This window comes from Sinohyriopsis cumingii, unplaced genomic scaffold (genome assembly GCF_028554795.1).
Source record: "Sinohyriopsis cumingii isolate HCF-2022 unplaced genomic scaffold, ASM2855479v2 utg000127l, whole genome shotgun sequence".
Classification (NCBI taxonomy): Eukaryota; Metazoa; Mollusca; class Bivalvia; order Unionida; family Unionidae; genus Sinohyriopsis; species Sinohyriopsis cumingii.
The window spans coordinates 3,484,700-3,502,873 of record NW_028315871.1 but is presented as its reverse complement, the minus strand read 5'-3'; the positions used below and the strand labels follow the sequence as shown (position 1 = coordinate 3,502,873).

The 18,174-nt window shown below is 33.9% G+C and overlaps 1 protein-coding gene across 1 annotated transcript in view; it reads right to left on the bottom strand.

The window, feature by feature from the left end:
• Positions 1–17,885, bottom strand: part of LOC149774853 (hemicentin-1-like) — a 159,359-nt gene extending 141,474 nt beyond the window's left edge. Inside the window, exons 1-3 of the mRNA XM_089944663.1 lie at positions 17,795–17,885; positions 15,516–15,632; positions 5,982–6,350 (exon numbers count right to left, since the gene is read on the bottom strand). Of these exons, the coding sequence (XP_089800789.1) occupies positions 5,982–6,350; positions 15,516–15,632; positions 17,795–17,885 (577 nt within the window). The remainder of the gene's footprint in view (positions 1–5,981; positions 6,351–15,515; positions 15,633–17,794) is intronic.
• Positions 17,886–18,174: the final 289 nt, after the last annotated feature.

Below are 18,174 nucleotides of genomic sequence, written 5' to 3'. Positions count from 1 at the left end.
ACATGTGACAGGTCAAAAAGAGATTAAAAAATTGCCTGAAAGATTTTTATGAAAAACTATACAAATGCCAAAACAACAATCATTTAAAAACTCATGATCACTTTCTTAATCATAATAAAAACTTTCCAGTGCTGATAGCAGCTAGTATGAAGGTAACTTAATTTTTGAGGAATTGGTTCAACACTGAAAAGTATGAAAAATGAAATCAGCCCTGGTTCCAATGGATTAAATTTTGAATTTAAAAAAAATGTGATGTGATGTGATTTGGATTTTTAACGTAGCTTTAACAATTTTTCAGTCATATCGCTATGATGTCTGCAATGTGGCAGTTTATAGTGATGTCTAGCACTGGGGAATCATGCCGCAGACATGTAGCATGATGTCCCACCCAGTCACATTATCCTGACACCGGGCCGACCAGTCCTAACACTAACCTCTTAATGCTGAGCGCCAAGCGAGGCAGCTGTTAGTACCATTTTTGTAAGTTTTTGGTATGACTCGGCTGGGGATCGAACCCATGACCTCCCGCATCTGAGGCGGACGCTCTAACCACTAGGCCACCGGAGCGGTTGAATTTTAAAAAAAAAGAAAGAAAAAGAATGACAGAAAATTCAGTCAAAACTGGAGACCAATTTTACTACTTAATGTAGATTACAACATCAAAAGGGTTTATTGAAAGAAAGATAATGGACATATATCCCAATTTTTCAATTTGGAGAGGAGGATGTCACCAGGGGGACTCTTCAGCAACTTATTTTATAATAATTTTGTAATATAACTTATTTTATAAGAAATGAACTTCTTGTAATAGAACTGAACAAGAACTGTAACACAAATATTACATTCATTTTCTATAGCGAAATGGAGTTCAAATTAGTGTAGTATATTGCTCATGACACTTTTTTATTATTAGAGAGTTCTACTTTGTCCTTGGAGACAACTATTCAGATTTCAATGACTCTGCCTAGGCATTAGGTCTGCACTGCAACGTTTACAAATCGAAAGCTATTTGGATTGGAAAAAAAGTTTCTCATGAAAAAATATGTCCTGAAATTGATATTAACTGGTCAATGACAAAGTTTAGATTACTGAGTGTAATTTCTCTTATAAATTGGAAGATATGGTTAAACTTACTCATTTGACAAAGATGAAGGGAATAAAAGAATTTGCTTGGCTGATGGGGAAAAGCTACTTTGATAAAATTCATAATTTTGCCAAAAATTTGTTCATCTTTTTGCTGTTCTACCACATACTCCACCCCATATAGAAAATTAACTGAATACATTCTTTTTCAGGTTTATTTGGGGTGGTAAATGCTAGAGGGTAACATGAGATACCCTTATAGCTTCCTTTAAGGGGGGGGGGGGATAAATATGATTCACTTGCACTCATTTATGTGTTATATAACATTTTCCTGAAGAAATATTTGGAAAATTTTGATGTATACTGTTAATAAAATTAAAATAAAACCAAACTGAAAGAAACCTATAAAACAATTAAAAATATATTTTGGTATGGTGTTATTTGTGCTTTATCTCAATGGACCATCGACTGGTCAGGAATACTTGTCTCAATTTAGTAATTATAGACCATTTTAAATCATACACAAGGTGGAGAAGAAATGATGCTGTACTTATTAAAAAAAAACTTTTTGCTGAACAAGGATCTCTAATAAGTTTTGATTGGACAAACAAACAACACAAAATAATAATTTTATACAGTACTTTGCCCTTATCTCAAAGATATGAGTGAAGTGGAAAAAGAAACAAGTTTTTTGAAAGTGGAAATAGTTTCCTAGTTAGCTAGGGTGTGCAACTGATGTAAATGAATGGTTCAACTCTTGTTTTGGCTAAACTTTGTATAAAAGACACTAAACTGATTAGATTTAATTCCAGATTTCTATGTAGAAATAATGCCACAAATCAGGTTTTGAAAAAGTTTCATTTAAGTGAGAATGATACATAATAATAATAATAATAATGAGGACTTGTATATAGTGCCTAATCTTTAGAAGCTCTAAGCACTTTACAACATTAGACAACACCTATAACATAAAAAACATTTTATAATGATATTATTACAAAAACAAACACCATGAAATTAGAAAACATGCTGAAAATATTTAGGTAGGAAACATTATTAGGTCTTTAACTTTGTTCTTTCAGTCAAAATAAGTGAGTTTAAGAGCACTCTTGAATGAGATCAGTGTGTCTTTGTGTCTAAGTTCAGTGGGCAATTCATTCCACGTTGCTGGGCCCTGGTATGCAAAAGAACATTGTCCATATGACTTTGTTTTCGTACCTTCATGTACCTTCTGTAAGGAGGTAATAGAACAAGCTGAGCACTTATTCTATGACTGTTCAAATACTGAACATTTTTGGAAATTATTTGTGGAATGGATCCAAACTTTTGATCCAAATTTTAAAATTACACAAAAAGATGTCTTTACAGGAAATAACAACTTTGATATCTTATCAATTTCTTAATTTTGCCTGAAAAATATGTTACATATAGAGCATGCTGTGCAACAAAAATCCCAAATCTTGCCTATTATAAAAAATGGGTTTTATTATACAAAAGGCTGGACTAATACATTGCCAAAGTGAATAACAGTAATGATGAGTTTAAGAAAAAGTGGACCCTTTTGTCAACTTCTGATTTGATTTCTTAATTGTTCTTTACTGTCACATCAAACAAACATGCACTGTTAATACCTTGGGGTTTGCAAATTAATGGTTCTTTGTGTACAAAATTTGTGTGTGTCTAAGTAAGGGTAGGTGATGATGTAGGGGAACGTAAAATCCTGACAACTTGTGTTCAATAAAAATAAAATAAGCAAATGATTCATTACACAAGTTTCTTGGCCTTACAGGCAAGTGAGCTAAAAGTTTGTAAGCATGAAATTCCAACATTTGGAAACTTGCAAACTTAAGTTGATCTTCACTGTCATAGAGAAAAACTAATACATGGGGTTTGATTTGGTAGTTATGGAGATTATATCAGTGTAAATGAAGCTATTCCACACCTAATATTTATCATGTCCTAAGAAACCTTCCATTCTAAATGAATTTGGACCAAGTTGATAACAGAATAAATGCTTTTTGTGAAAACCACCTGTCCAAATCACAATCCATCTAGTTAAGTAGCATTAACACAATTTTCAAAATGGCCCCTGTGGCAGCTATACTGGAGGTCAGATGAGTACCATTTTCATTTGGGACCAACTAGAAATAATAAGAAGTCTCGCAGTGAAAACCCCATGTTAAGATCAGCAACGGTTCAAGAGGAGTAGCAACAAGATTCTTAAGATGGCTGCTATGACGTGATCAGCATCATTTTCAGTTAGAATGAACTAGATTATGGAATAAAAGCATTTGTAAAGTTTCATGGTAAGTCCTCCAAGTAGAGCTGATAACAGACAACTAGATATTGGATGCTAAAAATATGCAATATCTCAGTAATGAATAATCAATAATGAAGGCTACATTTTAAGAAGTCACTAACTCTGAATTTTTTTCAAAGTTTTTTTTTGGTCTGTGTGTTTTTACTACAGTTTCTGTGGTGCCATTCTGAAAAGTTGAAAATATTTAAAGTACAAATGAAATATACTCTTATATATGCATTCACTGGATGTACAAAGTAACAAAACACAAGAAATTTGGCCTCCGCAGAAAGACAATGAATCTCTGCATAATAAGGCCTGCTGGATTTGACAGTTTGCCATCAGCCATGGACAGTTTGCAATTCAGATCAGAGTTTGCATTTGGAAACTTCTGCACATGTTAGAAATCTCTGACACCACATGCTAATGTAATGCCATCTCTTAGAGATGAATTTCAATTCTTACTAGCAATTTATATCAATGTAGAATTGCCATAATTATGTCACTTTGATTTCATTTTATAAGAAAAATATTGTGTTACACTGAAATCTAAGCTAAACTTTTAAACTTGATCCATTTTTATAAAGTTCAAGTTACAATCACGCATTTTAGGGTGACCTTAGCACATCATTGTAACAAAATAAAGTAAAGGAGCCACAATGCAGCCCTAATGGATCAGAATCATTTGCATACATTTAAAAGATTTTCAGGCCTGAATGCTTTCTGTCAATCTGGCACAAAAGTTTTTGAGAAATTTTGCCCAGTCTATTCGATAATCTTCAAGAAAAGGTCACAAAGTATTTGCTATGATTAGCAATAGTACCAGTTTTCTAGAGGGTTAAAAGTTTTCGTTTTATTTTATTATTCTAACAATGGCTGGCATATCTAATGGTAGAGAGCATCATTTAAAAGGCCTTTAAGTAAGAATGCTTTCTGTCAATTTTCTACAACTTCTCATTTTGGATGTTTGCAGGAAAATGTAAAATTCATAGGTTTTATATTATTAAAAGTGGTGACAATATAAGAGAGCTGATCAGCATAATTTGTAAATGAATTAAACGAACCTTTGGACCCGCATGCTTTATATCAAATATGGACAAATTCTGTTTAGCAGGTTTCACGTTAGTCTTTTAAATTTGGGAGAATGGTCATATCTGATGGTATATATGTATGAACTGCATAAAATCAGAAGGCCTTTATGTCAGTTTGCTACCTGTCAATTTATGTTTAAATTGGTTTTGATTTCTGTTTGAAGCTTAATGGCAAAGCAACACAATTAGGTTACTTAGTCCAAGGTAATCAGAGTCAAGTGCCTTGCCCAGGGATGCACCACAAGAGCTGACCCAGCTGGTCCATTTGAACCTGCACCCAGGTTGAAATTGAAAGGTTTTCATACCTGGATATGCTGTCAAACTGGTCACAATTTTGTTTAGTGCCTTTGGAAAAGAAGTCAATTACAGGTTTCTCTATATTTACCCATGTGAAACATCTTCAAACAAGGATGCTTCTGTCACATTTGGTCAATTTCTGCTGTTTGGTTTTGGAGAGTCAAACTGAATTATACTTTTAGCAGCAGAAGCCATATCTGAAAATGGATCAGCATCCTTTCTAAACAAGTACCCTGAGCAGCACAATATAAGCCCATCTCATGTTTACTAGTCTTTCTATGTAGGAACCAGTAAGTTGACTCTGAATGATCTGGACCTTTATTGAGTTCTCAGCTATACTGACTATGCAGAAACTATTATTTTCTTATTAGTCTCACCAAGAACATTACCACAGAATCTATAGACTTTTTATTATGATAAATGCAAGTTATACTCAGCTTTTTGTCAATCAACAACCTGGACTGTTGACCTTTTGCCATCAAAATTAATAAGCCTCTTTTATACCTTAGGTAAAAGCCTTTCACAAACTTTGGTCAGGTACATGGTTCATAACAAAACATTGTGCAATAAAAATTATTCTTTCAGACAATAACCCTGGCCTCTGAACTGTTCACACCCAAATTATTAAACTTCTTTCTTGCCAAAAATAGGATTTCGATACGTTATGAAACAAAAATGTCCATAAGCAGCCGTGACAACTTTTATCCTGATATAATTACTCTTATTTTACTCTGGACCCTAACACAACTAGAATATTTTGATAAACAATAATACCATTCACAAATGGATGATTCTAATTGTGGTCCAAGAACGTCTTTTTCCAAAATCTTTTCCTCGATTACCGTATTTATTGCATATGTGGGGACACAAAAAAATAATTATTTTTTCGTGTCCCAGAACATTTTTTTTACCTACATCACGTGTTCCAAAACTAAGGAAATGAAATAAATGTGTTCAATTTGCACACACACCTGCAACTGGCCACACAGCATGTTACATTAAAATATATAAATAAAATGCTTATTTGATAATAAAATGAAAGAAACTAACCCTGTACTATTATCATTTATTCACATTTTTGGTTAACATTATCATTTTATTATGGGAAAAATATATCCACGAACTCTGTATAAGTAGTGCAACAAGAGTGCCACCCCAAAGGATAAATTACATACATAACAGAATATTCTTTGGCAGCATTACTAACTTACCTCTCTGAGCAGTTCTGATACTAGATATACTGATACATGGTGTGCTACATATTCCTGATTGAGCTATCATTTGACATCCCCACTCTACACTGTGATCAGTTGCAACAGCTCCATTTATTACTATATGGACTTTCATCCGTTGCTCACATGTGATGTTGTAGGAATGAGGATCTTCTGAAGGCCGCAACTTATAAAACCCACAACTAGATGTACTGTTTATTATGATCCAGACATATGTTCCAACTCCATATTTTATAAGATGAACATCCTTAATGCCTACATCTTCATTGATAGCACATGTTAATGATATGGATCCTCCAATGTCAAAGTAAGGACTGCTTGCAGTCAGTGTCACTGTAGGAATGGCACCTGGATAAAAGAAATAAATGTAATAAACAGAAGTTTTTACTATTTCCATAATTTCTATTGGGGGTCACTACCACTAAAATCAGTCTTATGTGAAGTATAGGATTTTCACTTATTAAAGCTTAAGAAACAAGAAGCAATTTAATTGTGCAAATATATCCTGACACTCCCATAGCATACCATAAAGTCATTAAAAAATTATATTAAAGTTCTGTTCTACAATATCAGAGTAGAAAAACATGAGTAAATACAAGACAGAGAGTAATTCCTTTTTAAAATAATTGTTCTATTTCAATATTAAACTGGAACTCTACAACTAAAGTTTCACAAACAGCAGGCATTTCCTGCATACTGTGTACTCATTTATTTGCAATAAAAAATACACCTGCTGAGGGTAATCTTTTGCAATAAAGGTTGGTCAGTCCTATTTTCATGCTACTTAATGTTTATGCATTAAATAAACAAGATGTACACAAAACTTTCATGAAACTTTGGGAATATTTATTAACTTTAAAATAAACAATTCAAGATTTCATTTTTAACATTCAAAGTTCCTCCTTGAAAGAAGACACTATTCATATCAAACCACTAAACATTGCTTAAAATAGAAAAGCATTTGAAGAGATAAGAAATTCTCTAATATGAGTATTTAATGTAATAAATTTTGGAGATACTATGAGTGAATTGTACACTTAAATGAAGCTAGATCCAGAACAGAATCTTACAGTGAAGCTCATATCAGGTTAACCATAAATGCAACTATGATTATGTTTTACAGGAATTACTTCATCAAATGACAAAATGAGTATTACAATGAATGGAAATGGAAATTTTGACATGTACTAAGTATGGGTCAGGTTGTACTGGTTGGGTTTCAAGATTCCCATTTTGTCTGGTTTCCCCTTCTTCAGGCCACTCTAATTGTTTTCCACCATACAACATTTTCATTGCTGTGGGGTGGATTTTTTTACTGCTGGAAGATCATGTTTTTATCATAAATCCAGGCCAGTCTGGATGGCCAGTCCATCCATCCCTAATTACAATGTCCAAGAAATATATGGCAATACAGTACAGATGACAAACTTCAGGTGGTAAATCTATCAAACAAACAAGATTATTTCATCTTTTGTCACTACTAGTACATTATATACTTACATACTGTACTGAATTTCATCCCTTTTCAGATGTTGTGTTCCCCAGATCTGAAGGGTGGGGTATACAGTGTCATTCCCTTTGGGATCTGTTATGTATATTTGATTTGTGTGTGTGTGTGTGTGTGTGATTTGGATTTTTAACGTAGCTTTAACAATTTTTCAGTCATATCGCTACGATGTCTGCAATGTGGCAGTTTATAGTGATGTCTAGCACTGGGGCATCATGCCGCAGACATGTAGCATGATGTCCCACCCAGTCAAATCATCCTGACACCGGGCCGACCAGTCCTAACACTAACCTCTTAATGCTGAGCGCCAAGCGAGGCAGCTGTTAGTACCGTTTTTGTAAGTCTTTGGTATGAATATTTGATTTAATTTATATCTGACTTAATTTAATTGTTTGTTTGTTAGTTTTGTTTTAAAAATATTCCATTACATGCTATTGTAATTTAACTTTATCTACTGGAATAGAGTTCAGTTCTGACTGTTTTTTTATTTTCGAAGTAAACAACTAATACTAGAAACTTTGTATCTAATGCTGACCTAGTTCCTGACCTTGATTCAGAAACAGTGATGGATTCTAGTAAACAACTTATTTTTTTAAAATTTGTTATTCTTTCTCAAAGTAAGATTCACAAATTAGATTTGAGGACATATCTTGAAAAATAACATGTATCATTTAGATCTTTAAAGAGGACTGACACACATCCGGGCATCTGTTTTGCATTGTAGCTAGATTTATTATTAATGTTTTGAGAAAGAATTGTCATTCTTGCCAAAACACTGAAGACATTCAAGTGTTTTATGTTGTGGCGAGTTTTTGGGCTAATTATTTTATTTTTCTTCAAATTATTTGGATTCTGAGAGATTATTTTATCCTGAAAATACTTGTGCTGTCAATTAATTCATGGAGAAAGACAGTTATCGAAATTTATACAGAATTCAAACTATAACATTATTTTCTGTGATGCAACAAAGAACTGTTGACATATCAGTACAACGCTGACAACAGCATATGTCATCACCTTCCATTTTGGATTTCATTGGGATTCAAACTCAGTTTCATTAGTACTTTTTTTTATTACAAGAACATCTATTTTTTTTAATTCTTGGATTATTTTTGGATTTGATTCATGAAACCCTAAGTTCTTTTTCTCAGTTTTACCTTGTTTTTCTAGGGAAATAAATTATTTGTTAAATTTTACAAAGCTTAACGTCTTCACTCTTTTCTTGTTACTGCTTGAAAGAAAATTGGGCACTCATCCTTGGGATATATAAATTTGGCCGAAAATATTTAAGAAAACTTTGTTTCTTTTTAAATTTAAATTCTCCCAGTTTTTTATTTTTTTATATAACAATTCCAAGCATTATTTTTTAAATCTTTAGTGAAATCAACAGGCTTTTTTTTACAATGTCATCAAAAGTGGAGTTATTTCTTTCAAATCCTTCCCAGGAACAATTAGACCTATTGAAAAAAGACGAACTGATTCAACTTGCCTAAAAATATGATCTTTCTGAGGCAAAGCTTCCTTAACGCATTAACCCCTGGAGCTTTTTGACATTTTTGCCTGAAAATCGAGTAGGAAACAGATTTTAAAAGCTATTTCTGAATAGACTCGAAAACACCAAATCCCCAGTCATCTTTCAATAATATACTGCCAAGTTGTGTTAGAAACATCATTTTTCATTGGTTATTTGACTTGCACATGAGCAGAAGGGTAAAAGTTGGACTTTTTTTTTGCTAAACGGAGCCATTATTTTTGTATGGAGACCACTCTTTATTCCAAATGCCCATTTTATCCTACTTTTTGCAAAGGCTCATCTGTCTGTTTGCAGTTCATACCAGTTTGCCTTAGATCTGAGACCAAAAGGTCTAAAATCCGGACACAAAATCAGATTCTGACCACAGGCAAATTTAGCGTTAAAAAATGTCGGGTCGAAAAAATGAGGTTTTTCTATCTGTATTTTGTAGTGCAACTAGATATTCCAGATTATTTGGTATCACTGTAGAGCTACATCTGTCTACCTTTCTATAATACCACCCACTTTAGTGTTTCATGCATGACCATGACGCTTCAGAGCTCGGCAGTAGGCTACTACCTCCTGCCCCGTAAAGTCGACACTAGGGGTTAATGTGTTAATGAAGCAAGAAATACAAAATAGTTTAAGGTCCAGTATTTGATGGAAAAGAATGTTTTGGATAAAAGTGCTTTTGTTTCAATCAGAAAATCTGTATCAGACTCTGACATTAAAGTAAAGGAATTAAAATTAAAATACAAGATGGAATCAGAGTTAAGGAAGCTGGAACTTCAAAAAAATAAAGTAGAAAAACAAAAGCGTTGCAACTGGAGAAAGAGAAAGAACAAACATTATTACTGGAAGAGGAGAGTGAGAAGCAAATGCAATCAGATAATAAAGAAAGAGAGAAAGACAAATGCAATTACAAAAAAGAACAAATGCAGTTACAAAAAGAACAAATGCAGTTACAGAAAGAGCAAATGCATGTTTAATCAGACAACAAGAAGAGAGACAGAGAGACAGATGCAATTGCAAAGAGAGAAGGAAGAGAGGGAATATCAATTCAGAATAAAAGAAATAGAGCTGACAAGTGAAATGCACATTCCCATTTCACATATGAATTCAAGATTTGATATTACTAAGAATTTTAGGTTAGTGCCCCCATTTAGAGAAAAAGATGTAGACAAATATTTTCCTTATTTTGAAAAAGTTGCTGAAAATTTAAAATGGGAAGGGAGCATTGGGTTCAATTATTACAGTGTGCACTTTTTGGCAAAGCCCGAGATATTTATGCATCCCTGTTAGTACAGCAGAGTGCTGACTACGATCTGGTTAAGGAATGCATATTAAAGGGTTATGAGTTAGTTCCTGGGGCTTCTCTTAAAAAATTCAGGAACTATAAACAATAAGCTGGACAAACTCATGTCACATTTGCAAAAGAAAAAGAGCAGTTATCTGATAGATGGTGCTTAGCAAAGAAAGTTGATCAACATTATGAAAGACTTAGGCAACTTCTATTACTTAAAGAGTTCAAGAACTGTATCCATACTGACATAAAAACTTATCTTGATGAGCATAAGGTAGAAACATTGGAAAATGCTGCTTGGCACAACTTTAAAATATCAAGCTTCTGATAAGCTTGATCAAAAAGCCTTGTCTCTTCCTATGTGTACCTATTGCAAGAAGAAAGGACACCTTATTTCTGATTGCTACAAATTGAAAAATAGGCATCAAAATCAAGACAGACCTATTCCAAATTCTCTTATTTCTAAGAGATCAAGGTCACGGCCATGTATTGAAAGCAATACATTTGTTGGGTCTCATAAACCCAGTCTGATTTTATTATGGAGACTTATGAATCATTCATGACAAAGAGTTCTATATCACTCTTGGGTGATTCAGACAATCCCATCTCTATTACAATTTTAAGGGACACAGGAGTTTCTCAGTGTCTTTTATTATCAGGTACTTTGCCTTTTTCTGAAGTGTCTGTTTCTAACAAGAGTATTCTTATTCAGGGAGTAGAGTGTGATTTTGTTAATGTTTAGCCTCTCTATTGTGTAAATTTATCATCAGACTTAGTCTCAGGACCCGTGACAGTTGGAACAATGTTGGCTTTACCCATTAAGGACATCCATTTATTATTAGGCAATGACCTAGCTGGAGATAAGATTGTGGTTAATCCACCTGTAACTGACAAGCCTTGTTTGGATCAAAAAGTCAATCCTATTGAATAAGAATTCCCTGATTTGTACCCAGCTTGTGCAGTTACTAGAGCTATGGCAAAGACCAACAAGAAGATCCTGAGATCTCCAGTTTCTTTCAAAAGGACATTAGTGAAACTGAAGCCACTGAAGTTCCTGTCTGTTATTTAATTAAAAATGGAATTCTTATGAGAAAATGGAGACCTCCTGTGGTACGTGCTGGTGATGAATGGTCAGTAAACTATCAAAGTGTAGTTCCAAAATCATACAGACAGGAAATACTTAGTCTAGCCCATGAAACTCCTTTGGTTGGTCATTTAGGGATTAATAAGACTTATCACAAGATCTTTAATCACTTCTACTGTCCAAAAATCAAAAGTGATGTTTGCAAATATTGTAGATCTTGTCATACTTGTCAAATACTGTAAAAGGAAAACCCAATTAGAAGATACCTAAGGCTATATTGCATCATATTCCTGCATTTGACAAACAATTTAGCAGAATAATGGTAGACTGTGTTGGTCCCTTACCTAAGACCAAATCAGGTAACCAATACTTGTTGAACATTATGTGTGCGTCAACAAGGTTTCCAGAGGCAATTCCTTTGAGGTATATGAAATCTAAAACCATAGTAAAAGGTTTGTTCAAGTTTTTTTTACTTAGTTTGGCCTTCCCAAATCTGTCCAATCAGGCCAAAGGTCATATTTCATGTCTGGCATTTCCCAGCAAGTTATACATGAATTAGGCATCCAATAATTCAAAACTTCTGCCAATCACCCTGACAGAAAAGGGACTTTAGAAAGATTTCACCAAACTTTGAAAAATATGATTCATCATATTGTTTTGATACAGGCAAAGACTGGGATGAAGGTATTCATTTACTATTGTTTGCTTTTAGGTAATCAGTTGAAGAATCTTTAGGATTCAGTCCCATTGAACTGGTGTTTTGGACACACTGTCTGTAGACCACTGAAACTGTTGAAATAGAAACTTCTTTCTAATGAAGCTACTGAAATTAATCTTCTCGATTATGTTTCCAATTTTAAGTATAAGTCGTCAAAGGCTTGTGAGGTTTCAAGAGCCAATATGCACTCAGCTCAGTTAAAAATGAAAGTAAGGTATGATAAAAACTCAAAGGATAGGAGTTTTCAGCCTGGTGATAGAGTTCTGACTAAATTGCCCATGCCACAAAATCCTCTTCAGGCCAAGTAGTATGGTCCCCACACAGTTGAAAAGAAAGTAAATGATTTAAATTACATCATAAAGACTCCTGGGAGGCGAAAACAAAAACAACTTTGCCACATAAACATGTTAAAGGAGTATGTTGAGAGAGATAGCCAGGTAAAACATGCAATTGATTTAGTTTTACCTGCCACACTCGGTGAAGATTTAAGAGAATGAATGCAATCATACTCTATTGATTTTGGAGTGACAAATCTTTGTAATTCAGAAATTATGAATAATCTGGACTTTAAACTTTAACATTTGCAACAACAAGAAAGGAATGAACTTAAACAGTTATTATTTGAATATGAGCACTTATATCCAGCTGTTCCTACAAAAACAAACAATATTTTCCATGACAGTGAAATTGTAAATTCCAACCCTATGAAACAACACCCATAAGGATGAACCCTCTCAAACAGGATAATATGGGAAAAAAGACATTCAGTATTTGCTGGAGAATGATTTCATTGAGCTCAGTAAAAGTGACTGGAGATCACCATATATACTTTTCCAAAACCAGACAAATCTTTCCTTATGTGCACTGATTATAGGAAAATCAATAGTGTGACTAAACTCGTTTCTGTTATCAAGAATTGTTGACTGCATTGATGAAATCGGAAAGCATGTCACGAAATTTGACTTTCTGAAATGATTTTGGCAAAAACCACTGACTGAAAGGGCAAAGGAAATATCTGCATTCCTGACTCCAGATGGACTTTATCAGTATAAAGTGATGCTGTTTGGGATGAAGGGTTCACCAAGTACTTTTTAATGTCTAATGAATATGATCACCTCTGGCCTAGACAATTGTGATGATTACATCAATGATGTCATCATCTACAAAGACACCTGGAAAGAACATTTAGCAATGATTTGGAAATTCTTTGACAGACTCACTGATGCAAGTTTGACAATTAATTTATCCAAAAGTGAGTTCTGCCATGCTAGTGTAACTTATCAAGGACATATTGTGGGACATGGTCAAGTTAAACCTATAGATGTTAAGAGGTAAAGGCTATCTCTGAATTCCCTGTGCCTGTCAGTAAGAAGCAACTGATGTGATTTTAGGTATGGCTGGATAACATCAGAAATTTTGTTCCAATTTATCCATAATTGATAAACCCCTGACAAATTTATTGAGCAAGAAAAACAAGTTTCTTTGGACTGAAAAAAGTCAGGAGGCTTACAGCTTCAAATTTCAGCCAATCTTTTAAACTGTCTGTCATTGCAAGTGATGTTGGGGTTGGAATAGTATTGATTCAAGAAGATGAAAATGGTGTTGATCATCCAGTGTGCTATTTTTCTAAGAAGTTAAATAAGCACCAAAGAAATTATTCAACAATCGACAAGAAATGTTTGGCTTTGATACTGGCATTACATCATTTTGACGTTTACATTAGTTCAGCTCCTTCTTTGATTATTGTTTAGTAATCACAAACCCCTTACTTTAATCAGGAAGATGAAAAATAAAAATCAAAGACTACTAAGGTGCAGTGTCTTGTTACTGGAATATAATACTGACATCAGGCACAATCTGGGAAAAGATAATTTAATAGCAGATGCCTTTTCCAATGTATAGAAATCTAATTCATGTACACTTTGTATAATTCATAAGAGTTCTTCTAATGTTATTTTTTTTAAAACCTCATATATAATTAATCTATAGTAAAAAAAGCTTCATTATATAAATCTTTCTTTATCTTTATGGTGGGGGAAGTGTTATTTATATTGGATTTAATTTATATTTGATTTAATATAATTGTTTGTTTGTTAGTTTAAATTTTTTACTCCATTACATGCAATTTAACTTTATTTACTGTAATTAAGTACAGTTCTGAATGTTTTTTTTATACAACTAATAATAGAAACTTTGTATATAATGCTGGCCTAGATGTTGTGTTCCCCAGATCTGAAGGGTGGATTATACAGTGTCATTCCCTTTGGGATCTGTAATGTATATCTGATTTAATTTATATTTGACTTAATTTAATTGTTTGTATGTTTGGTTTTTTTAAACTTTATTCCATTACATGCTTTTGTAATTTAACTTTATTTACTGGAATAGAGCTCAGTTCTGACTGGTTTTTTATTTTCAAAGTAAACAACTAATAACAGACACTTTGTAGCACTTGTGCCAGTAAAATTTAGTATTTTACTGACTTTTTTCCATCCTTGCTGGTATGAAGTACTGGTAGTAGCGGAAAGGCCAGATCATTTCTTGTAAAATTTCTCTGAGATGGACATTACAAGTTGCATTTTGTTGAATTAAGCAGGTCCATATTTTGCTTCAGACCAAAGCTTATTGTTGTTATTGTTGTTGTAGGGTTTAACACCATTTTTCAGCACACGATAGGCTATACATGGCGGCCAGTATTAATGGTGGAGGAAGAACCCGAGAAAACCCCAGAAAGAACCACCGACCCATGAGAAGCTACTGGCTAGCTTTCTCACATACCTACATTGGCTGAATCCGAGACTCGAAACCACACAGACAGTGGTGAAATGGCAGTGATCTGTAACGGAGAGCGCTTTAGACCACTCTGGGCCCCCCAGACCAAAGCTTATGCTCGATATAACTGGGTTATCTTCATGAGACCAACGTGGAAGAATATACAAGATCATAGGCATTTAGTGTGGCAGGATAAAGATGAAATATACTGTTATACTGGTATATTGACAAAAGATGAACATTCGCGATCTGTAAAAAATGACAATCGTGTCTGTACATTTCTGGTTATGCTTCTGACATGTCATTTTTAATTGGCTCTTTGATTTAGTGGTATGTCACAATAATAAATAAAGGTATTAAAAATGGCACCTCATGAGTAAAATGAAAAATACCAATTAACTACAGCATTCTGCTTTAAATGTCTGAAGAGGAACAGTTGTATTTCTTCATGGTTTTAAAAAAGTATAATAAGAGGGAGCAGGGTTTACAGACATAAACATACTAGATGCATCCCATTATTATCATGTCATTATCATGGGTATTAGCTAAAACAGGATGCAATAAATCAATATTGAAAACAGAAAAAGAAAGGTTTTCATAGGACATAAAATCCTACCTGTGCATTTTTTTGTCCAAATAAAACCAGAAATTATTCCTATTATGCAGAAACCAAAATGCATTTTGGTCAGGAAATAATCCAAATTGTCCTCAGTAATTCCAATTAAGATGACACCTAAAATCAAATGAAGTAATAAATAGAGACCCATAAAAACATATTGTATTACAAGGCATCATTTACAGTATTTATTTGGTTGCTGTTTTCTAAGAAAATAATGTAACAAAATAAATGGTCCTTAATTATTCACTTTATTTCAGGTCTCCTACATCCATATTTCTTGGAAGATCATTGTTTACATGCAGAGAGAATACATACAGCAAAATTACTAGTAGCAGTATGTTGAGATTTTAGATTAAAAGAAAACAAAAAAAAACAAAATTTACCAATCCTAATATTCTTTCTGAAAGATCTTTTACTTTGAATACTATTATATTTTTAATAAGATATAGTATTATTAATTTTAGAACATTTAATATTCATTTAATCTGAGTAATTTATTGTACAATAACAACACAGTATTGTTAGATGGGCCAACAGTAACAATTACAATTAAATTTGTATATACTGAATCTGTAATGGACCAACTCCAGAATGGGCAGACCGTGACAGCCATAAGTTCTAAATTAAATTATACTGACCGAATCTATAATGGGACAACTCCAAAATGGGCGAAGTACACTGTATGTTATGGGCCGAGAGCTCCAGTGATTGTGAATACTATAATATAATAAAAGGCATACACGTCATGTGCTCAGTATCAACTATTTCAGTAACACGTGTCATTTTTAGAATTTGATTGCTCAGACTTTTAAAAGGCAATTATTCATTTTATTTGGATCCTTATACGTCCAGGACATTTTTGGACTAGGTCAACCTAATGGTATATCCAGTACAAACTGGACTGAATGTCATGTGCTAAGATCTCACAATAAATACTACACATGTTCAAATATGATTCAAACCAACATGCTCTTTTCTTGACCCAGTTTAGTAACTGGCCACCATAGTAAAAGTCCAAAGTGATCAAAAGTTTTGGTCTGGAAGTTTCTTGACAACTGTTATGGTGCAGAACATTCAATATCTGGACTGAATAGACCTTGGTTAAACTATTAATATGAAATTTTTAGCAATAATTAATATTTAATTTAAGATGATTAAATGCACATACTAATCCTACAATGTAAGATGTATCACCTGATATTTATGTTTTGTGTGCTATGTATAAATCAGGTGAAAAGGACTAATGCACAGCCATGACCACATCGAAATACACTGTATAAAAGCCAGAGCTGGATGGAGGGAGGTGCCAGGGTGTTCTGCCCCACTCCCAAGTCATAGGTGCTAGACGCGAGCTTAATGATGAAAAAAGTAATAACCCCCTAAGGAACACTATCATAATGAATAACAAAATTACCTCAAAATTACCCCAATGACCCATTCTGGCATAGGACCCTGTCTATCATACTAAATGTATACTCTCTTACTCAGAATGAGTCATCAAAGTATTCTGAGGAAATTTTGTCACTCGGTATGATTTTTTCCTTCAGTTTATTGCTCTTTTTTTCAACATTAGTCCGCGTCAAGCACCTGTGCCCTGAGGCTATAAATATGTACAAACAAACGTATTCACTGGTGACTTGAAATTTGACCATCGTTTTATTCTTGCGCACGTTTACTTTGTAGTGTAGTATGCACACTTTGTGTGAATGAAAACAGACTTTTGTATTGGTTCTTTTTCTAGGAAAGTCAGGGCCCTTTGGAAACCTGCCTCCCCTCCCCCACACACATGACCTGATTCTGCCCGGCAAGCTCACAGAAAGAAAGTTTAAATTTAATGACACATTCCACAATCACTCAGGCATTTATTACACAGAGCACTTGACCGTGATTGAATTTCAAGCTGCAAATGCTGGCCATACGCACAAGTAAAAACTTCTTTTTTTAAAGCAAAAAATAACAAACAAAAATTACAAACAAACAAAAGCCATGACGTGCTAAACAGGTTTTCCAAATAGTTGCTATCAAGACAGTATTTGAAATATTCTACTTGCCTACATTCTACTAATGCTTTAGTCACTCACTTCCTCGTTACTAGCTATGAGCTTGCTCTTGCTGAGAATGAGCCCAACAATCAAACTTTCTTCGCCTTTACCTTATGACGTCTGGGTACCCTGGGTCGTCTATTGAATTACGGAGCAGGATACCCAAATGATCTCAAGAAAACAATCGAATACTCTCTGCATTTTCCAGCAGTGTCTAGCGGATTCACAATTTACCTTCGCGCCCTATCGGAATATTTCTCTCAGGTCGGTGTTTTCTCCACTTGAGGGAAAATGTCGAAATGATTCCAATTGCGCTGGGCTCCATAATAACTAGCAGAGCAGTCCATCGTCAAAACGAAATCGGATAGGGCGCCTAAACAAACGCGGTGTCTTGCTAAGTATTTAAAAGACAGTTACAAACATTATATCAGTATTTAGCATTGTAATTTAGATGACCATATTGAATGTACTTTTCTGAATTTAAGACATACTTTGAAGCTTAATACATTCTCATATATTCTCATAACAACTCGTAATGCAATGCTCGGTGTACTGGTTGATAGCCGATATTCTCGAACTGATTCGAAGTAAAATTGCTTTCTAATTCTTTTGGT